This window comes from Orcinus orca, chromosome 5, assembly GCF_937001465.1.
Source record: "Orcinus orca chromosome 5, mOrcOrc1.1, whole genome shotgun sequence".
Lineage (NCBI taxonomy): Eukaryota > Metazoa > Chordata > Mammalia > Artiodactyla > Delphinidae > Orcinus > Orcinus orca.
In genome coordinates this window covers 137,704,058-137,727,599 of record NC_064563.1, presented here as the reverse complement: position 1 = coordinate 137,727,599, position 23,542 = coordinate 137,704,058, and the positions used below count along the sequence as shown (strand labels likewise).

Here is a 23,542-nt window from a genome sequence, read left to right as displayed (position 1 = left end):
TGTGCAAAATAAGGAAAGAATAAAGTTCAAAGGGGAGGAGGCAGCAGCAGCCCCAGGGTGAGACCTGTAGGACTGGGCATGTCTGCAAGAGGGAAAGGAGGAAGCTAAAACTTCAACTTGCTTTCAGAGTTTTCCATCTGAGAGGAAACAGCTTGGATAATACAAATTCCTGAAGTCCACTGAAAGAATGCATGAGATCAAAGAGAACTGTTGTATTACTTTGCTAGGACTGCTATAACAAAATACCACAGACTGGGTGTCTTAAACAACGGATATTATTTTCTGACAGTTCTGGAGGCTGGAAGTCCAAGATCAATTTGTTGACAGCTTTGGGACTTCCCCAGTGGCACAGTGGATAAGAATCTGCCTGCTCATTCAAGGGACATGGGTTCGAGCGCTGATCCAGGAAGATCCCACATGCTGCGGAACAACTAATAAGCCCGTGCGCCACAACTACTGAGCCTGCGCTCTAGAGCCTGCAAGGTTAGTTTTTATGGGCTGGGTAATTTCATAGGCTAATGAGTGGGAGGATTATTCCAACTATTTTGGGGAAGGGGCAGAGATTTCCAGGAATTGGGCCACAGCCCACTTTCTGGTCTTTGATGGTTGGCCTCAGAACTGTCGTGGCACTGGTGGGTGTGTCACTTACCTTACGCTAATGTATTACAATGAGTGTATGATGAGGCTCAAGGTCCACTGGAAGTCAAATCTTCCACCATCTTGGATCTAGTTAGTTCTAACCAGTTTTTGTCATGTCCTATGGCTATATCATTCTTTTAAAGGTTGTGCCCTGCCCCCTTCCCTCCTGTTTCACTTTCTACATCCAGATTTCTTTCTCCTTGTAGGACACCAGTCAGACTGGATTAGGGCCCACCCTAATGGCCTCATTTTAACTTCATCACTTCTTTGAAGGGCCCAATTCAGCCCCTAACAACTATTATCTCCAAATCTGAGGTGCAAGTTCACAGATGGCCTACTGGGCCTGACAGCTGTCACTGCAGTGCCATCTTCCAGCCACTCAAAGCGAAGGACCAGCCCAACAACCGTCCAGGGTTGGCTATTCATAGAGGTCATTCTGAAGAAGGGAGAGAATTAAAAGGTGGGAGTAAACAAGCACTCTTATGTATAGACTATCTCTATGAGGACACAAGTAACTCTGTTCTGTCGCCCCAGCAAAGGAGGGGGGCAGAAAAGAAAGGGGAGATTTTTCAGGCATATTTTGCTTTTTAAAACTAATAATTAATTTATTAAAGTTACAGTATTGAAATTCAGCTTACATATCTTATTATCTTATTTATAAGTTTAACAAACATTTACTGTCATTGTTAAGGGAACTTTAGTTAACAGTTGATTCCAGGGACTTCCCTGATGGTGCAGTGGTTAAGACTCTGCACTCCCAATGCAGGAGGCCTGGGTTCGATCCCTGGTTAAGGAACTAGATCCCACATGCATGCCGCAACTAAGAGTTCACATGGTGCAACTAAGGAGCCTGTGAGCCGCAACTGAGACCTGATACAAATAAATAAATATTTTAAAAAATAGTTGATTCCATTAACAAATGAAAACATTTGAGGCTGAATTTTAAGTTTTCTATATTTGTTTTCCTTTCCAAATACTTCTATTATCTGACTTAAGAAAATAAAAAGCCTGAGTATTACTATGATACATTAAACTTACAAAATAAGTTAATGGCTAAAATTCTCTTAGATATGCTAATAATGTATATAAACTTAGGAAGATTTCAATTTTAAATCAAAGTCTAAATTACTCAATTACACATTTTCAATTATAGTTTAAGACTGTCCCAGAATTCTATTAGGTGTGAGTTTCTAAATATTCAACTATATAAAATACCAAATATACTCTAATTTCTTAACACAAAAAAATTAACACTTCTGATTTTTCACTGAGATATAATTCACACACTATACTTTTAAAGTGTACAATTCGGTGATTTTTAGAGTATGAACAAAGTTGTACAACCATCACTACTATCTAATTCCAGAACGTTCACATCACTCCAAAAAGAAACCCCTATCCGTTAGCATTCACTCACCTTAGTGTTTTGCTTCTTCCACTTAGCATAACGTTTGTAAGGTCCATGCATGTTGTAATATGTATTGGTACCACATACATTTTTATGACTGAATAATATTCCACTGTATGGATATATCACATTTTGTTTATCCATTCATCAGTTGATGAACATGTGGGTTGTTTCTACTTTGGGGCTATCATGAATAATGTGGCTGTGAATACTCATGTACAAGTTTTTGTGTGGAAGCATGTTTCCAGTACTCTTGGGTAAATAGGTAGGAGTAGAACTGCTGAATCATTGGTAACTCCATGTTTAACCTTTCAAGAAACTGCAAACTGTCTTCTAAAGCGGCTGTTCCATTTTACGTTCCCATCATCAATATATAAGGGTTCTGATTTTTCCACATCCTCACCAACACTTACTATTGTCTATCATTTTGATTATAGCCATTCCAGGGGTATGAAGGGGTATCCCACTGTGGTTTTGATTTACATTTCCCTGACTAATGATGTTAAGCATCTTTTAATGTTTTAGTGGCCATTTGTATGTCTTCTTTGGTGAAATGTCTATTCAAATTCTTTGCTCATTTTAAAACTGAGTTAAATGTCTTTTTATTAATGAGCTGTAAGAGTCCTTTATATATTCTGGATACCAGACCCTTATCAGATACGTGATTTGAAAATTTTTTCTCACTTTATGTGGCTTGTGTTTTCAGTTTCTCAATGGTATTCTTTGAAGCACAAATATTTTTAATTTTGATGAAGTCCAATTTTTCTATTTTTTCTTTTGTTACTTGTGCTTTCGGTATCATATCTAAGAAATCATTGTCAAATGCAAGGTCACAAAGGTTTACACCTATGTTTCCTTCTAAAAGTTTTATAGTTTCAGCTCCTATATTTGATCCATCCCAAGTTCATTTTTGTATATAATGTGAAGCAAGGGTTCGACTTTATTCATTTGCAAGTGGATATACAGTTGTCCCAGCAACATTTATTGAAAAATCTATTCTTTCCCCCATTTAATTGTCTTGGCATCCTTGTCAAAAATCACTTGACCATAAATGTATGAGTTTATTTCTCGACTCTCAATTATATTCCATTTATCTATATGTCTATCCTTATGTCAGTACCACAAAGTCTTGATTACTGTAGCTTTGTAGTGAGTTTTGAAATCAGGAAGTGTGACTTCTCTAACTTTTTTTTTTTTCTTTTTTTAAAAAATATTTATTTAGGCTGTGCCTGGTCTTAGTTGCGGCGTGCAGGATCTTTAGTTGTGGCATTCGAACTCTTAGTTGCTGCATACATGCGGGATCTCGTTCCCCGACCAGGGATAGAATCCAGGCCCCCTGCATTGGGAGCGCGGAGTCTTACCCACTGGACCACCAGGGAAGTCCCCTGTTCTTCTTTTTCGAGAGTATTTTTTATATTCTGTGTTCCTTGAATTGCCATATAAATTCATGATCAGCTTGTCAACTTTTTTCAGAAAGGCCGACTGAGATCTTGAAAGGAATTTATTTTAACCTGAAGATTAATTTGGAGAGTATTGCCATCTTAACAATATTAAGTTTTCCAATCAATGAACACAGGATGTCTTTCCACTTACTTGGGTCTTCTTTCATTTCTTCCAGCAATATTTTATAATTTTTTAACATCTTTATTGGAGTATAATTGCTTTACATAGTTGTGTTAGTTGCTGCTATATAACAAACTGAATCAGCTATACGTATACATATAACCCCATATCCCCTCCCTCTTGTGTCTCCCTCCCACTCTCCCTATCCCACACCTCTAGGTGGTCACAAAGCACTGCACTGAACTGATCTCCCTGTGCTATGCGGCTACTTCCCCAATAGCTATCTATTTTACATTCAGTAGTGTATTATTTTATAATTTTTAGTGTCTTATACCTCCCTGGTAACGTTTATTCCTAATTGTTTTCTTTTTTCATTTTGATATTATTTTAAATGGAATTGTTAATTTATTTTTCAGCTTTTTCAGTGCTAGTTTATAGAAATACAACTTACGTTTGTATTTTGACCTCGTATCCTGCAACTTCGCTGAGCTCATTTATTAAGTCTTGCAGTGTCTTTATCAACCCTTTAGGATTTTCTATATAGAAGATAATGTCATTGGAAATGCAGTTCTACTTCTTTCTTTCCCACTTTTTTCCCAAATAAAATATGTCTTTTATTTCTTTTCCTTGTCTAATTTACCTGGTTAAAACTTAAAGCAAAATGCTAAATAGAGGGCTTCCCTGGTGGCGCAGTGGTTGAGAGTCCACCTGCCGATGCAGGGGACACGGGTTCGTGCCCCGGTCCGGGAAGATCCCACATGCCGCGGAGCTGCTGGGCCCGTGAGCCATGGCCGCTGAGCCTGCGCGTCCAGAGCCTGTGCTCCACAACGGGAGAGGCCACAACAGTGAGAGGCCCGCGTACCGCAAAAAAAAAAAAAAAAGAAAGAAAGTGCTAAATATAAGTGGTGAGAGCTGACATCCTGTCTTGTTGCTAGGGGAACAAGTTTTCAATCTTTCCTTTTAAGTGGATTTTAGTAGATACCCTTTACTAGATTGAGGAAGTTCCTTCCTAGTCCTTGTTTGTTGGGTGTTTTTATTATGAATGAGAGTTAGATACTGTTAAATGCTTTTTCTGCATCAATTGAGATGATCATGTGTTTTTTTCCTTTCATTCTATCAATATGGTAGATTAATTGATTTTCATATACTAAACCATCCTTGCTTTCCTAGAATGTCTCTCTTGGTCATGGTGTATAATCTTTTAATATGCTGCTGGATTTGACTTGCTAGTATTTTGTTGAAATTTTTTCATCTATATTCATAAAGCATATTAGTCTGTAGTTTTCTTTTCTTGTAATGTCTTTGTCTGGCTTTGGTGTCAGGATAATACTGACCTCAGAGAATGAGGAACATTTAGGAAATGTTTTCTCCTCTTCTATTTTTCTTTTCTTAGCACCCTTCAAATAGACCTTTACCGCCAGGGCAGAGAAAGTTTCAAAACAAATCAAAGTAACCAATTTTATCCCATCAGCTTTGTGCACTAGAAGAGTAGACAAACTGATCCTTCAAGAATTTGGATGGTCACTAATCATTAGAGAAATGCAAATCAAAACCACAATGAGGTATCACCTCACACCAGTCAGAATGGCCATCATCAAAAAATCCACAAACAATAAATGCTGGAGAGGGTGTGGAGAAAAGGGAACCCTCTTGCACTGTTGGTGGGAATGTAAATGGATAAAGCCACTATGGAGAACAGTATGGAAGTTCCTTAAAAAACTAAAAATAGGTGCTTCCCTGGTGGCTCAGTGGTTGAGAGTCCGCTGCCGATGCAGGAGACACGGGTTCATGCCCCGGTCCAGGAGGATCCCCCATGCCGCGGAGCGGCTGGGCCCGTGAGCCACGGCCGCTGAGCCTGCGCGTCCAGAGCCTGTGCTCCGCAACGGGAGAGGCCACAACAGTGAGAGGCCCGAGTACCGCAAAAAAAAAAAAAAAAAAAAAAAAATACCGTATGCTAACACACATATATGGAATCTAAAAAAAAAAAAAGGTTCTGAAGAACCTAGGGGCAGGACAGGAATAAAGACGGAGACGTGGAGAATGGACTTGAGGACACAGGGAGGGGGAAGGGTAAGCTGGGACGAAGTGAGAGAGTGGCATGGACATATATACACTACCAAATGTAAAACAGATAGCTAATTGGAAGCAGCCACATAGCACAGGGAGATCAGCTCCGTGCTTTGGGACCACCTAGAGGGAGATGCAAGAGGGAGGAGATATGGAGATATATGTATATGTATAGCTGATTCACTCTGTTATAAAGCAGAAACTAACACACCATTATAAAGCAATTATACTCCAATAAAGATGTTAAAAATAATAATAATAATAAATAAATAAATCTCTGGAGAGCCTTTGAGGAAAAAAGAATTTGGATGGTAAACAGATTTTACTCATTTCTCATTAGCAATTAGAATAAAGAGATTTTACGCATGTGTGGGCATGCACGCGTGCATGAACACACAGATATGTGCATATGAGTCTGTCAGACTAGCAAAAATTAAAAAGAGATTACCTGGATTTCCCTGGTGTGCAGTGGTTAAGACTCTGCACTCCCAATGCAGGGGCCCCGGGTTTGATCCCTGGCCAGGGAACTAGATCCCACATACATGCCACAGCTAAGAGTTCGCATGCCACAACTAAGGAGCCCACCTGCTACAACTAAGACCCAGTGCAACCCAAATAAATAAATAATAAATATTTTTTTAAATAAGAGAGAGATTACTAACTCAATGCATTATCAAGGGTGTGTAGAGTAACAGGCAATCACCAATATGCTGGTAGTGAAAAGTGGTTCATCCCTTTCAAACATAATTTAGCAATATTTATTTATTCACAAAATACAATGGCCATCTTTCCATGGCTTTGCCTAGAGATCCATGTCAATCTTTTTACAGGCTGTAGAGGATAGGATGCCTCATAATTTATTTCTTCAATCTCCTGTAGTTATTTGATTCCCCCCGCCTTTTTTTGCTCTTATAATTAGTGGTTCAAATGAAACTCTTGGACCCTCTTCCTGAAATTTTCAGATGTAATCAAGATCCTAAAGTTTGTGTGAATTGTTTTTATGCTGATCACGGCCTTTTAAATGGAGAATTTATTGATTAAGAACATTCTGTCATTGTTACTTTGTTTTATGTATTTTTGTCATGTTAATGGTTTGGATAAAAAAATCTGATTTTTCTTACTAGCAGAATTTTACTCCTATACCTAGAGAAGAGGAGAGAAATGTTTTGTGGTTTGAATCCTTTGAGAAACCAGTCAGCATTGGAAATGAGACAGACACCATCATCCCATCTCCCACCTTTACAAGGCACCCAGTTGAGGATAATAAACGGTCCTTGAGAGGCTGGGTGGATGGCAAACTTCAGTGATTCTATTTTCTACATGAAGTTTTGAAACTTGGAGTGCATTTCAGAGGCAAGGCAGGGAGAAGGAAGGAGATGAGAGGTGTAAGGCAGGAGAACAGGATGCCTACAGGCAACTTTTAGGAAGTTTTGCTTGGTGGCTTTGAATGGAACCCTCCCCTCCGTGTCCTCTAATCTTCGGCAAAATGTCCATTTTTCATTGACATCTTATAATATGAAGAGAAGTACCCAAACCTGCTCCAGAGCTGTAGGAGGCAGCAATAAAGGCTTGCTGAGAAATTATTTCTTATTCTTAACACTTTTGTCAGCTGATGATTTGGACACAAAGAATATGTTTAAATATCTAATAAATGGGGCTTCCCTGGCGGCGCAGTGGTTAAGAATCTGCCTGCCAATGCAGGGGACACGGGTTCGAGCTCTGGTCCAGGAAGACCCCACATGCTGCAGAGCAACTAAGCCCATGCGCCACAACTACTGAGCCTGCGCTCTAGAGCCTGTGCTCCACAGCTACTGAGCCTGCGTGCCACAACTACTGAAGCTCGCGCGCCTCGAGCCCGTGCTCCGCAAGAAGAGAAACCACCGCAATGAGAAGCCCACACACGGCAATGAAGAATAGCCCCCGCTCGCGGCGACTAGAGAAAGCCCGCACATAGCAACAAAGGCCCAATGGAACCAAAAATAAATAAATAAAACAAATAAATTAGAAAAGAAAATCTAATGAATGACTTAACAACAGTCTGGTACTACTAACTACATTTTGAAACAATTTCTCCTAGAGTTGAGATTGTTAATTTAGAAAGCTATGTGCCAAGCCGACATGCAAATACTCTAGCATTTCTTTTCCTTCTGCAGCACTTCAGCATGTTTGTCCTCTGGATGGGGAGGGTCATAGGAAAACATCACGCAGTAGACTCTGCCACTAACTGTATGGCCTTGGGCATGTCATTTTTCTCTCTCAGATGAGTAAGACTACATGATTTCGAAGGTCCCCTCTAGTTCCAACATTCTTCTATTCCTTGATTACCAACTCTAGCACATCATAATAGATCTAGGGGGAAATACAGGAAAAAGAGAAAAGAGAGAAAAAATGGTCCACAGCAGAATCCCCGATCCTCAGCATAATTGACATTTTGGGCCGGATAGTTCTTTATTGTAGGGGCTGTCCTCTGCACTGCAGATCTCAGGGTCTACTCAGTTTGCCTCAGATGTGGTCAATGGAACCCCTGCATCAGTATCATCTGAAAATGCATTAAAGATACAGATTCTGGCTCTCTGCAGCACCACAGAGTTAGAATCTCTAGAGGCAGCATCTGGAATTATTAAGAAGCTCCTCAAGTCACTCTTTTGAACACTATAGGGTGAGAACTCTGCTCTAGGCCCTCCCAGTTCAAATCTGAAGAGAGCCATCAAACACTACTCTGCTCGAATTCAGATTAGCCCAAAAGAAGGAAAGAGCCTCCAAGTTCCTGATTCTGACTATTGAAACACTGAATTCAAAACAAACCCTGACACAGTGCTCACCACATCCTTTACAACATTAGCTCTTTGAATCCATACAGCAATATTACCAGGTGGATACCACCATCACTCCCTTTTTATAAATGAGGAAACTGAGGCACAGAGGAGTTAAGTCACTTGCCCAAGAACATTCATCGAGTGCTAGGCATATCCAAGATTTGAGCAAAGGCAGTATGGATCCAGGGCACATGTACTTAACACTCTGCTTCACTTGAATAGATCCGTCAGGACACAATGGCAAAGCAAGGAGTTAATCAGGGAAAGAGACGGGCAAGAAGCGGCCTCCTGGAATCTAGTCAACTCTGAGTTTGGGAAAATCATGAGCACACAGTAGGTTGCACCTACTCAGGAGCAATCAGAACAGGACATGAGCAAACTTGAAAGTGTTCCCCAAGCTACACACAGAACTGCCCATACAGGGCAGAAGCCTCACGGGCACAAGAGGCTTAAACACAATCTCTTACTAACGTTGGTTCACCAACAAGCTACTCTGACCCAGAAGCGACTTCCAGGAAGCCAGGCCTAAAAATACCATACTCATCCCTGGCAGTCTGAAAACTGTGTGCATGTCCAAGGCTGTGCCCTTTCAGGAACGATCAGAGAGGAAACCTCCAAGTTATGATTCCCTGGCTGAACATAAGGCAAAAACATAAATTCCCTGAACCATGATAGCCACACACACATACAACGGTAAAGAGCAAAAATCTAACTGGCCAGGAGGGCTTAAGCACAACCTTTGCCCAATAAGTGTCTTATTCCCACGCAGAGGCAACCCCTAAATAGCCATGTTAAAACAGAAAAGCAAGGGCTTCCCTGGTGGCACGGTGGTTGGGAGTCCGCCTGCCGATGCAGGGGACACGGGTTCGTGCCCCGGTCCGGGAAGATCCCACATGCCGCGGAGCGGCTGGGCCCGTAAGCCATGGCCGCTAAGCCTGCGCGTCCGGAGCCTGTGCTCCGCAACGGGAGAGGCCACAACAGTGAGAGGCCCGCGTACCGCAAAAAAACAAAACAAAAAAACAAAACAAAAAAAACAGAAAAGCAAGAGGGGAATATCTGAGCAAGAACATCAGAGGCTACACATTGTGGAGAAATAGACTTGGCAGAATTAGTTCAGCCAATTCACTAGACAAACAGACAACAAAGCAAATAACAACCACCTTTAGAGGGGGGAAATCAGTATCCAAAGTTGCTACAATATATTACATAAAATGTCCAATTTTCAACAAAAAATTACAAGACATGCAAAAAACAGTAAAGTGTGACCCATATACAGGAAAAAAAGTAGGTAATAAAAACTGCCTTTGAAGGGGCCTGAATGGTGCACTTTGCAAAGACTTCAAAGCAGCCATTATAAATATGTACAAAGAATTAAAAGACGGGGGACTTCCCTGGTGGTCCAGTGGGTAAGTTCATATGCCGCAACTAAAGATCCCACATGCCAAAACAAAAATCCCACGTGCCGCAACTTAAGACCTGGCACAGCCTAAATAAATAAATAAATATTTAAAAAAAGAATTAAAAGACGGTATCATGAAAATGTCTCATCAAATATAGAATATTAATAAAGAGATAGAAATTATTTTAAAAGATTCAAATAGAAATTCTGAAGTTAAAAAATATAACATTTGAAATGAAAACTTCACTAGAGGGACTCAGTAGATTTGGGGGTTTTTTTAAGTTAAGTTTTTATTTTTATATTTTTAACTAATTAATTAATTAATTTTATTTATTAGGCCATGTTGGGTCTTAGTTGTGGCATGCGGGATCTTTTGTTGCGGCACACAGGCTCTTTGTTGTGGTTCACGGGCTTCTCTCTAGTTGTGTGCACAGGCTCCAGAGCGTGAGAGCTCAGTAGTTGCAGCATGTGGGCTCTAGAGCGCATGGGCTCGGTAGTTGCCCTGCAGCATGTGGGATCTTAGTTCCCCAACCAGGGATCGAACCCGAGTCCCCAGCATTGGAAAGCGGATTCTTTACCAATGGACCACCAGGGAAGTCCTCTCAGTAGTAGATCTGAGCTGGCAGAAGAAATGGTGAACTTGAAGATAGATCAAATAGAGATTATCCAACCTGAGGAACAGGGAGAAAAACGAATGAAGAAAAATAAACAGAGCCTCAGAGAAATCTGACACCATTAAATACACCATCAAATGCATAATGGGGGTGTCAGAAGGAGAGAAAGGGATGAGAAAAACAATTGAAGAAATAATGGCTGAGAACATCCCAAATTTTATGGAAAAACATTCATTTACCATCCAAGAAGCTCCATGAACTCCAAGCAGGATAAACTCAAAAAGATTCACATCCAGACACATCAGAGCCAAAATGTTTAAAGCCAAAGATAATGAATGTACATGGTAGTAGATACCAGGGGAATTCGGATCATACAGGACTTTAATTGTTGAACAAACCCAATGCATAAGAGAAAAAGAACGTAATGGATCTTAACTTCAGATAAAAATTCTTTACCTATAAATGAAGTCCCAGGTTTCCCAAGGATTGATGAAGGCTTTCCACCCTGCAGTTGGGAATCTCAAAAAAGGAAAGAAAGAAAAGAAAACGGTAACTATGTGAGGTGATGATATGTTAGTTTGTTAATTAGCATGGTTGTGATGATTATTTCACAATTATACATATACGAAATTATCAAGTTGTGCACCTTACATGTATACAATTTTTGTCAATTATACCTCAATAAAGCTGGAAACAAATTTTGAAGGATGAGAAAAACATAGTGTTGTGCTGTAAAGCGGTGATTTTGATAAACAGGTTGGGTAAATATAATATGGGTTGGAATCAATTCAAATCTTGATTCTCAGGCAGCTGATGTGCATTTGTTTCCCTATTAGTAGCCTGCAAGTAGAGTGAGGTATATACATTATTCATAGTTCCAAGGAACAGAAGGCATTAGAGATCAGCACCAGTCAAATGCAGATAATTCAGGCTCAAATGACAATAAATCAACATGTTAATTCGATGCCAAATATGGAAACTGGCATCCTGGGTTGGGAAAGGCAGTTTTCCATTAGCAAATGTCCACAAATCCTGTGTGTGGCCCTTACTGACCACCTTAGAATGGTTCAATAACTGGGTAACCCACCTGCGAAGAGGGAAAACAGAAAAATATCTAAATGAGTGTGAATCTCCTCTTTTCCTGGGTACCTTTTCCCAACACCCCTAGCCTTTAGGTCTTTGTTATGCTAATTAAGTTAATCTACTGCCTTTTTAAAAAAAATTTTGGCCACACTGTGCAGCATGCTGGACCAGAGATAAAACCCAGGCCTCCGCAGTGAAAGCACTGAAACCTAACCATTAGGCCACCAGGGAATTCCCTCGTCTTTCTTTTAAAGCTGACACTGCCTACAGCCAACTCTTCCTTGATCAAATAGAGTAAAAAATGAATTAATACACTCAAACTAACATAATACTGTACCTCAACTCTATTTCAATAAAATAAACAAAAAAATGAATTCAGATGAATTGAGAATCATATTTCATAGTGAATGAACTGAGAATCATATTTCATAGTGAATGAATTGAGAAGCATATTTCATAGTGCTTCTGGGAATTGTAGCTTCAGAAGATAAGATTCGCAAACATCACTGAAAAATATGTGATTTTAGGATGCAAATGGAACGATAAATCAATCTTCAGGGGAGTATGATTTTGGTTACTACGGCACCACAGTTATTGGAAATAAATCAACTTCTTTGCAGTTACTACAGAACCAGCAAATGAAAGAAAGGGGAAAAGAAGAAACAGATGGATTAAAACAGAGTCCTCACTTGCTTAATTTTCTTTTTTTAATATTTATTTATTTTGGCTGCAGCAGGTCTTAGTTGTGGCATCTCCGTTGCGGCATGCGGGATCTTTAGTTACAGCATGAAGACTTCTTAGTTGCAGCATGCATGTGGGATCTAGTTCCCTGACCAGGGATCGAACCTGGGCGCCCTGCATTGGGATCTCGGAGACTTAACCACTGGACCACCAGGGAAGTCTCGAGCCCTCACTTGCTTTAGTCAAAGTGTGAAACTACATCTGAGAGTACAAAGAGAAAAGAGGTTACTTTTGTAGTGCCATGCTTCTTGCAGTAGCTCAGTGAAGTATTTAATATAACTATAAGGTAAGAAAATTTGTTTTCTGGTAACTTTTAAAAAATATCACACATCTATTTCCCACCCACTCAGAAACAGAATTAATGATTAAGTTTTGGTGTGCTAACTAAATTCATGCCAATTCTCTACCCTCCCTTGTTTATGGGGAAATTTGTTTCAAAATGCTCAACTCTATTCTGAGAGCATGGAATTATGAAAAAGATGTTCCAGACTAGGAAATGTCACACACATCTAAGCCAACACACTTTAATTTAAAACCAGCCCTTATGTGTAAGATTATACTACAACCCGGCTGACAGACTGGAGGTAATAATTAGACTTTGTGGAAAATAATAGACTGAGGTTCAAGCATGTTGATTTGAATCATGACATAACCTTAAAGTGGTTAACAATTTTATATAGAAAATGAACAGGTTTTTAAAAGTCTGTGGAAGTACTTCCCTGGTAGTCCAGTGGTAAAGAATCTGCCTTACAATGTAAGGATTCTGGTTCGATTCCTGGTTAGGGAACTAAGATCCCACATGCTGCGGAGCAACTAAGCCCGCGCCACAACTACTGAGCTCATGTGCCTCAACTAGAGCCCGTGTGCTGCAGACTACAGAGCTCACGTACCCTGGAACCTGCGCACCACAACTAGAGAGAGAAAAGCCGCACGCCACCACTAGAGAGAAGCCCACGCACTACAATGAAGAGTGTGCGCGCCACAACAAAAGATCCTGCATGCCTCAGTGAAGATCGCGCATGCCACAACTAGGACCTGATGCAGCCAAAAATAAATAAAATAAATAATAAATAAATCTTTAAAAAAATAGTCTATGGAGTTCAAATAAGCGAGGTAGCATGATCACATTAAAAACGCTAGTCAACCAGGAATTCCCTGGTGGTTTAGTGGTTAGAATTCGGCGCTTTCACCGTGGCCTGGGTTCAATCCCTGGCCGAGGGAACTGCCAACAAGCGGCACAGCCAAAATTAAAACAAAAAAAATGCTAGTCAACCTACGTGTTTGGTTCTGACTCTAAATGTGATCCTCTGATCACTTCTTATAATCTTTAGGACTGTTGACTGCAGAGTATGCAGGCACCTTCTACAAGGAAAAGAACTAGGACTTCACTGGTGGCGCAGTGGTTAAGAATCTGCCTGCCAATGTAGGGGACACGGGTTTGAGCCCTGGTCGGGGAAGATCCCACATAGCCACAACTACTGAAGCCTGCATGCCTAGAGCCCGTGCTCCACAAGAGAAGCCACTGCAATGAGAAGCCCACTTGCCGCAACTAGAGAAAGCCCACAGGCAGCAACAAAGACCCAACACAGCCAAAAAAAAAAAAAAGAAAAGAAAAGAACTATATTTTAATTCTTTTACTTGTTTCTTTTTCCTGTTTTAATGAGAACTATATTTTCAAATGGTGGACTCTTTCTTCCCATAACTAAACTGAGGAAGACCTGCTGACTTAAAAGTCCATGGGGAAGGGGGGGCTTCTCCGGTGGCGCAGTGGTTGAGAGTCCGCCTGCCAATGCAGGGGACACGGGCTCGTGCCCCAGTCCGGGAAGATCCCACATTCTCCATACTCCAGTACTCCATACTCCAGTAACTTACAGAGTCTAGTCACTTAACCAAGTCACTTAACTCCTCGCGGTTAAAGTATAGTTACTTATAAAATGCGAACATCAAAATGGCATTTGTGATGAGTGCATTGTAAAATGCAAAGTGCTATATAAGTACGGGTGTTTCTAAAACTGTGTTTCTGCTTTTTTACCCTTTTATAGCTTTGTTTAAAATGTTGGCTAGAAGAGTTAAAACTTGTAGAAACATTTTCTTTCGCACAGGAGTTCTTCTACGCTCATTGTTTGCTTATAAGGAAATACTTCCGAATAAGAATTTAACCATTTTCTGCACACCTACATAGAAGGTAACAAATTATTACACTGTCTATAACTCAGAAGCCTTTCTAGGCTAGTACCTATTTCTGGCTTCTTTTAGGAGACACAATCATAACAAATATATTTAATGTGCCAGGCATTGTGCAAAGTGGCATACGTACATTGTGTAATTCTCACAAAAACTCAGTGAGTTCGATGCAATTATTATTTCATCATCAGTAAAATGGGGAAAACAATAGCAATTACCTCACAGGTCTGTTGTAAGGATTTGAAAAGGCTATACATAGAGCATTTAGCACAGTGCTTGGCCAAAAGTAACTGCTAAATACAGTTTACCATTAGTTGGTACCTTCATTTTACAGATAAACAGACACAGAAAAAAGGCAAGTGTAAGCAACAGGATTTTCAACTCAGCTCTGACTCCCCAAGTTTCTGCCGCTTTCTTTCTTCTTTCTTTTTTTACAATTATCTCCTCGTACAGTAGGGGGGGAAAGTAAATCCCCATGATAGTGGCTGAACTTAAAGCCAGGAAACACCTAATTTAATTGTCTTCGACTGTGCTTACCCCCTACCAACGCCAGGCAAAGTGAGCTGCTCACTACGTTCTTGAACTAATGAAAGACTAGGTTTCTAACCCGGGTGAGCTAGATCTTTCTGGGCTGGGTAGTTTCCTCGTCTCTGCGCTGGTGTCCCCGGCTGCAGAGCCGAAGAGGCTGTTCAGGTCCTGTCCGGGGAAACGGACTTGTCTTGCCCTCCTCAAAAAACAATTTACCGAGGGCCACTGCCCTCCGACCCACTAGGACTTGAAGGATCCCAACCTACATTCGCCTACGGTAACTCCTATATGTCTCCACCACCTGCACGGCGACCTTCTCGGAGCCCGGCTCTACCCGCGCCTTCCTCTTGGCAGGCGCAGGCGCGCGGCAGAGTTCTGCGCGCGCCGCACTTCCCGGCAAACTACAGCTCCCAGAATCCCCGTCGATCGATCCACCTCCCACTCGAGGTGGAGGCGGAGGCGGAGCAGATTGTCTGGGGAGTGGCGTATCATCTTGAAATGTCCTGCTCGTGGCCTCTTGGGAAGAGTTGGTTTAATAAAAGAGATTCTGGGGTTCCCTGATAAGGTAGGACATCTGTTCCTCTTAGGTATAATACTGCCCTCCGCACCCCGAGGGTTCCCTCAGTGTAAAACGCAGGTGGTCTAGTCCAGCGGAGACACTTGCCCCCGGCCACAGCGGGGAAGCCTGAGGAGTGAAGGGCCCATCGCCTACGCATGCGCACAGGCGTAGCATGGGGGCGGGAGCCGCTGAGCCCCTTCCCAGCAGCTGAGGTGAGTAGGGGGCGGGGCGGGGCGGGGCGTGTCCCGGGTTGGGACTGACCACTCCCCCGCGACGGTCACAGTTCGCACAATCACTAGTATCCCAATCAACTCTGAAACTCCCAGACCCCAATTGTCCGGAAAATTGTGGAGTCCCCAGGAGCTCAGTTTTAGCGTTTATACATCAAAATATTGTTTTCAGTTAAACCACTTCCAGCATTTAACTGCCATTATCTGTGTACAAGACTTTCTTCTCTACTATACCGTGCTTTTTGTTTGTTTGTTTTGGGTTGTTTTTTTTTTTGCGGTACGTGGGCCTCTCACCGCTGTGGCCTCTCCCGTTGCGGAGCACAGGCTCCGGACGCGCAGGCCCAGCGGCTGTGGCTCACGGGCGCAGCCGCTCCGCGGCATGTGGGATCCTCCCGGACCGGGGCACGAACCCGTGTCCCCTGCATCGGCAGGAGGACTCCCAACCATTGCGCCGCCAGGGAAGCCCTACCGTGTTGTTTTTTTTTTAAAATAAATTTATTTATTTTTGGCTGTGTTGGGTGTTCGTTGCTGCCTGCAGGCTTTCTCTAGTTGTGGCGAGTGGGGGCTACTCTTGGTTGCAGTGCACGGGCTTCTCATTGCGGTGGCTTCTTGTTGCAGAGCACGGGCTCTAGGTGCGCAGGCTTCAGTAGTTGTGGCACGTGGGCTCAGTAGTTGTGGCGCACAGGCTTAGTTGCTCCGCAGCATGTGGGATCTTCCTGGACCAGGGCTCGAACCCGTGTCCCCTGCATTGGCAGGCGGATTCTTAACCACTGCACCACCAGGGAAGCCCTATACCGTGCATTTTTAAAATAATAGCGAACATATTGGGAGGCCTCACCTTTCATCTTGGTTTTCCGGCATGCAGCAGATAGCTCCTTCCTAACAAGCTGTAGAGCTTAAAGTCTTTTGGACACTTGATTCTATTCAATTTAGTGTCAGACTAGGTACATACTTTGTCATGTTCTCTGATTGTTTCACGTATGTCTTCTCATGACAGGACTCCTTGGGACGATAAAGACAATGATACACTCACTAACTAAAGAAATGGTGGTGCCAATGAAATTTATAATCTGCTGGGGATACAGACAATTAAGCAAGGGGCTTATTGTGCCCTAACCCTAACCATTTTGCTTACAACTTGCTGTGGGACTTGGTTATGTTGCTTAACCTTCTGGGCCTACATTTTCTCACAAAATGAGAAGATTGGACTAGATGATCTCTCAGAACTTGCCAGCTCTAAAATTCTGTGGTTAGTTAGTGAGGAGTAGAATCCAGATTATATCATAATATGTTAATGCAAAGCATCATCAACTTCCATTTCTCTGCTAACATAAATGGAATATAGCTACAAGAATTTTGGCAGCAACATTAGAAAGAACTACCCCTTGTTGTACTGTAATTTAATCCTTATTGCTGAAAATATGAATTTAGCTGATAATACAACTGTCTTCACCCTATATTTGTTGTCGTTTTATAGATCATTGCTAGGAAGAACTCTGGGTACAATAATGAACACAGTGTATGTGATGATGGCTCAAATCTTAAGATCTCATCTGATAAATGCTTCAGTGATTCCTAATCGAATGAAAATGGGTCCATATCTTGGTGTCATTAGAACTAGAATGATGTCAACTCATAAATCCAAAAAGAATATGAGAGAATATTATAGGCTGCTGAATCTGGATGAAGGATGCTCTGCAGATGACGTCAGGGAATCTTTTCATAAGCTTGCCAAGCAATACCATCCAGATGGTGGCTCTAATACTGCTGATTCTGCAACATTTATAAGGATCGAAGAAGCTTATAGGAAGGTGCTTTCCCACGTGATAGAACAAACAAATGCCAGGCAGAGTAAAGTTGAAGAAACAGAAGAAGAAGAAAAAAAATTCAAATATAACACACCCCAACACCGGCATTATTTAAGTTTTGAGGGTATTGGTTTTGGGACTCCAAGTCAACGAGAGAAGCAGTATAGGCAATTTAGAGCAGACCGTGCAACTGAGCAAGTGATGGAATACCAAAAGCAGAAACTGCAAAGCCAGTATTTCACCAGTAGTATAACTGTTAAAGACGTAAGACACAGTAAGGAACAAAAGATAACTCAAGCAATAGAACGTTTGGTGGAGGATCTCATTCAGGAATCAATGGCAAAAGGAGACTTTGACAATCTCAGTGGGAAAGGAAAACCTCTAAAAAAATTTTCTGGCTGTTCATATATTGATCCCATGACTCACAACCTGAACAGAATATTGATAGATAATGGATACCAACCAGAATGGATCCTAATGCAAAAGGAAATAAAGGATACTATTGATCAACTCAGAGAGGCAATTTTAGTGTCAAGGAAAAAACTTGGGAATCCAATGACACCAACTGAACAGAAACAGTGGAACCAAGTTTGTGAGCAGTTTCAAGAAAACATCAAAAAACTAAACAAGCGAATTAATGACTTTAATTTAATTGTTCCCCTTCTGACCAGGCAAAAAGTCCATTTTGATGCACAGAAAGAAATTGCCAGAGCCCAGGAAATATATGAGACGCTTATAAAAACACAAGAAGTCCCAGATAAAAACCCAAATAACTTTGATCAGGGAGAAGGAGAGAAAACACCTGGAGTCAAGACAGGTTTCTTTAACTGGATGAATGTGTGGCAATTTATTAAAACATGACCATCTCGTTGCTCACAGAACTGCCCCCAATCATTTTCAGTAGTACTGACATCACACATAGAGGCTGAGATTTCTTTCTGTAACACAAGAGTCTGAGAACTGTGTGCCCCTGTACTTTTAACAAAACAAGTCACGTCTCCAGTGATGTGTAGATGAGAGAGCTGTAAGAAACTAAGTCAGAGAAATATTCAACCAGCTTTGCTCTGAGGATATGGCAAAACAAGAGGAGAACTTACTTTTAAGGAAACAATTTAATACATTTCAGTTCGTAAATGTCGGTCATCAGGTGAAAGGAGTTAGGATAGGGACTCAGGCTGGGAATCATAAAGGGTATTCCAAAGTCTTAGTGCAGTTTTAAACTCTAATTTAAAAACATTTGTTGTTTGCCATCTTCAAACATAGGTACTTCAACAACAACTAAGAATGTATCATGAAAGGTCACAAAATGAAAGAAGTATGGAATGTAGGCAACTAAACCTCCAAATGATGTATGTTTTTCACAAGTTTGCTGCATTTATACACCTGAGGTTATTAAAGCACAAATATTTCTAAGACTTTTGGGACATTCTCTATATGGTTGGAAATGTTAAGATCAGAAAATTAGCCTAGTGGAGTTATGACACTCTTCTTTTTTATAAAGCCCTTCTCTCTGGGTACTGAATAAAGAAACCACCAAATATCTTGGTTGTACTTTTTCCTGCCTAACTTCATGAGCCATTAGCAGCACAGATCCATCAGCCAAGCTAGCTGATTTAGCTATTCTAGAAATAGACTCCAATGTCCACTTTTAAAGAGTTTGAAAGTATTTTCTGACCTTTCAGATGTGGGGGAAAAAAAAATCCTTGGGCTCAATGGAAACAAGATTTCACCTTTGGCTTCATCTCTAATCAGAGTTGAAGTGTTAGGTTTACATAAACCTACCTGAAGCCTTTCTTTGTTATGTATCAAACTCCCCAGAGGCTTTTTCAGTGATATGAAAATCTCAGTTTACTGTCTTAGGGATCCAATTTCCTGTCTTAGGAACCCTTTAATAAACAAAGATACGGTACCCACTTGCACCTTTGGCAAATGACAGGAGATTGACATCCATGAGATTGTGTCTCAACCACTTTCAGAAAGACCTGACTTCTTTAGGTTTGTGTAACTGCCTATTCACAGAATCCGGCAACTAGAGGATAATGGAGAGTGGTCAAATGGAGCAGGTCTGTTTCCGTATTTAATTCGGAGCTCTGTACTATGGAAGTGCCTCAGAAGCATGTCACTTGCCCCTCTGATTTTGGAAGAACAAGTTCTTTTGTAAAGTGTGTGATAGTTAAATAAAATTACATCTTTAAAAGGAAATTTCAGACCTTTCTGCTTACATGATGGGGCATTAATTGGCATATGTCATTACTTTATTGAATGAGTTATCATTAGCTTCTGCAATGATATATTATTCTAAATACAATTGTGAACAGTGTGAAATAAGAGTTTATAATAAAAGCTATAGTTCCAAAACATTTTAGAAGGCTATGATTCTGTGAATCTTGTTAAATATTAGAATTAGATACCTAATTACATTGCAGCAACATATATGAATGAAACCATTTTTGCTATTAGATAATGAGAAGTCAAAGTTATCAGGAAACTCCAGTAATTCCTAATTTCAGCACAGCACACTTTATGTTTGTAAATGTTGTCTATATTAATAAAGTTAATAAGGTTAATTAATAAAGTTAATTTTAATGATTAAAGTTAATTTTAATGATTGTTCTATAAACAAGTAATAGTAATAAAAAGCATATTTTTGCCTGGCCGTCTAAGTTAATCTTTTTTGTCTTTTTTATGGATAATGTTAAAACTGACAGAGACATGGACTATTCTTTTTTTTTTTTTTTTTTTACTATTCTTGTTAAGAAGGCAAATTTGCCTATGTAAAAACAGATTCACTTATTTAAATAACTATGTTCCAGGCCAGAAAAAAAGATTTGGGCTGGTTCATTGGAGTTTGTGGAATAGGAATCTGACACTTACCTCTGTTTTGATGTATTGTGTTAGCCAAAAAGTTTGTTCGGGTTTTTCCGTAACATCTCATGGATGTTGGTGACCCAGCAGCTTGAGGATAGATCCTCAGATCACAGATCACAGGCTTTTATCTCTGAGTTGTGTCCTTGTTCTGTGTGCCTGAGGTTCGGCCTCAGTCAGTAGTCTGGTCCCTCAGGACTATAGTTTTAAGTTCCTTGATAGAACTACTACATTATTATTCATTTTCTTCATCGTGCTCCCAGGATATAGCCCTGGTTTGGGGGGGTACCCCTCCTAGAGATGGATGTCCCCTGTAACGTTGTCTATATGGCTGGGGCCATACTTCCCTGCTACCAACTGCCTGAGTCCCCATCCCTGGGCCTCAGCCACCTTCTGGGACATTTCCAATACCTCTCAGGCACAACTCACGCTGATTTGCCTGTTCCTAGAAGTACTGATTTTCCTTTTCGACAAAGTTCTGTTCATTCAACATACGGTTACTGAAGTCCTGCAAGGCAATCCACCATTCCACCATCTGGATTCTCAGAAATCAGTACCTGGGGTGGGATGCAGCAAAAGGATGCCTCACCCCCAAATGTAGCCCTCAGATACTCACTTTGCTTGGTATTCCTGCTACCACTGCGACCTAGCTCCAGGGGCGGGGGCTGGGCGGGGGTACTAGGCTTCCTCTCCTTCTCTGGCCTAAGGGCAGACCCAGAGGTGTTGTCATAATACCTCTTGCCTGGCTGAGACCAGACTGGAACATCCAAACACAGCTTTCCTCAAGGCTCAGGGATGACAGAAAAGAAAGGAAGACAGTCCCTAGGATGGGATGATACAGCTTGTGACCCTCTCCAGTTTGCCTCGGAGCCCAGTCCCCAGCCTGCTGGGGAGGGAAAGAGCACACCCCTCTTCCACTTTTGACAGGGCCCTCAAGTGCCCTCAGCATGCCTCTCCTCCCCCACATCTAGGCTAGGAAAGTAAGGTCTTAAGGCAGGGGTCCCCAACCCCCAGACTGCGGACCAGTAGCGGTCCGAAGTCTGTTAGGAACCGGGCTGCACAGCAGGAGGTGAGCAGCGGGCGAGCGAGCGAAGCTTCATCTGCCGCTCCCCATCGCTCCCACCGCTCCCCACCGCTCCCCATCGCTCCCCACCGCTCCCCACCGCTCCCCATCACTCACATTACCGCCTGAGCCCTGAACCATCCCCTCCCTCCCCACCCCCGCCGCCCCAGTCCATGGAAAGCTTGTCTTCCACAAAACCGGTCCCTGGTGCCAGAAAGGTTGGTGACTGCTGTCTTAAGGGACTTCCTTTACCGCCAAGACTGATTTCAAAGGTCTGGCTTCCTGTTCAAAGACCCACATCTTTCCTAGGTGATTGATGTCCCCCCATCCCCACTAAGTGGCAGATCCTGCCTGAAGGTTTCAACAGGACAGATAACATCTGAATACACTCCAGTAAGATTAAGATTGTTACAAGAGACCTACTCACAGTTGTGTGTGTAGGGGGTGGGAGGTCTTTCCTGGTGCACCAAGAGGACCTTGTATTGAGGAGCATATGGTCCAGTGGCAACTTGGCTTTGGCATTTATAGCTGGGCCTCTGTGCTCTCTGTGGTTTTATCCTGCAGGGGAACCTCGTTCCATGGCCTCATCCTCTCAGCTCCTCCATTCAACCACAGTTTATGCCATGATTGGCCCAGCCGAGCCCCAAGATTCCCAGTGAGCTTTGCTTAAATGGATAGTAGACAATTGTTGTACTTTCGGTTGCCCATCATCTTCCAAATAGTCCACCCATATTGATGACGGCATCTGTCATTCATCTGGGGAGGATGTGGTTCTTAGCACAGGAAGTCAGACCTTTGAAGTTGGTCTTGGCAAGAGAGAAAATCCTAGTTCACTTAAATATGCTCAGAAATGGGTGCCTGACCTAGACTGCCAACAAGACTTGTCCTTGGGAGACATGTGTTCAGAATGAGGCATGGGAGGAAATGCGTTGGTTCTCTGTGAAAGTTCCACTTGGCTGGTACAGGAAGGCAGTGGCTGCCAGGTGGAACTGCTGGCCCAGAAGTGGCGTCAATGTTGGTGGCAGTGGCACTCAAGTTCCCGGCTTCTAGTGCATGGTGGCCACAGCCATTCCTGTGTTTTTTTCACCAGCCCAGTTCTTCAGTGTGGTTTTAGGCATTGTTCCTGGAAACTACCTTGAGCCACTTTCTCCACCCTCCCCAAACTTCCAGTGTCCTTTAGTAAATCCCTTTTCTGCTTAATCCAGCTGCCATTTGCAACTAAGAAATGTGACTGCCATTTGCAACTAAGAAATGTGACCGACACAGATGAGATCATGGGACTGCCATTTGCAACTAAGAAATGTGACCGACACGGATGAGATCATGGGAATTTCATGGTTTGGGGATAAACAGGCACTATACACTAGATTGTAGGGCCTGGGGCACGTGGACTCATTAAACTTTCAGCTCTGCCACTTTGTAGGTGTATGATCCGTGACCAAACCTCACGGACCTACAGGTTTCTCAGGTGTAAACAGGAATGCTTCTTATGAGGATTCAATGATCTATTGTACGTGAAGAATCCTGTGTGGTTAATGAAACGCGATGAGCACTCCATCCTCAGTATTGAATTATGTACCCTGTTGTGCTAATATAATAATAAACAGAAGTTTTTATTATTTTTAAGATTTGTTGAAAAAAAGTGTTCCATAGTTCTTCTCTTGGGGAAGTATTGATTTCAAAGCAAATCTTGCCAGTTTCAGTCAGTTTCCTGCATTGACTGAAATTTCTCTGTCACATCTTCAGCTAGCTGCAGGCTTTAAATGAAAATGTAGAAGGCAGTCAAGAAAGATCACAAATTGTATGATTCCATTTGTATGAAAAGTCCAGAGTAGGCCAGTCTGTAGAGACAGAAAGTAGATCAGTGCTTGCCTAGGGCTGTAAGGAAATGAGTGACTGCTAATGGTGACAGGTTTTCTTTTGGGGGGTGATGAAAATGTTCTGAAATTGACTGTGGTAGTGGTTGTACAACTCT

The 23,542-nt window shown here is 41.8% G+C and overlaps 1 protein-coding gene and 1 long non-coding RNA gene across 4 annotated transcripts in view; one reads left to right on the top strand and one right to left on the bottom strand.

The window, feature by feature from the left end:
* The window catches only part of LOC105748891 (uncharacterized), a 42,952-nt gene extending 27,480 nt beyond the window's left edge, over positions 1–15,472 (bottom strand). For both annotated transcript variants that reach the window (XR_004480470.2, XR_001120257.3), the window contains exons 1-2: positions 15,309–15,472; positions 10,963–11,025 (exon numbers count right to left, since the gene is read on the bottom strand). This is a non-coding gene — a long non-coding RNA (uncharacterized LOC105748891). The remainder of the gene's footprint in view (positions 1–10,962; positions 11,026–15,308) is intronic.
* A 40-nt stretch (positions 15,473–15,512) lies between these two features.
* On the top strand, positions 15,513–20,295 carry DNAJC28 (DnaJ heat shock protein family (Hsp40) member C28). Of its 2 annotated transcripts, none has more exons than XM_033418219.2 (2): positions 15,513–15,813; positions 17,309–20,295. In XM_033418219.2, exon 2 carries the CDS (start codon positions 17,340–17,342, stop codon positions 18,498–18,500), a length of 1,161 nt encoding a protein of 386 aa, XP_033274110.2. In that variant the 5' UTR covers positions 15,513–15,813; positions 17,309–17,339; the 3' UTR covers positions 18,501–20,295. The 2 variants fall into 2 exon arrangements, with proteins under 2 accessions (XP_033274110.2, XP_033274111.2); XM_033418220.2 differs by having other exon boundaries at positions 15,518–15,607.
* Positions 20,296–23,542: the final 3,247 nt, after the last annotated feature.

Bases quoted from the DNA above. Each gene is read 5' to 3' on its own strand.
- DNAJC28 (XM_033418219.2), top strand. From the start codon at position 17,340: ATGAACACAGTGTATGTGATGATGGCTCAAATCTTAAGATCTCATCTG.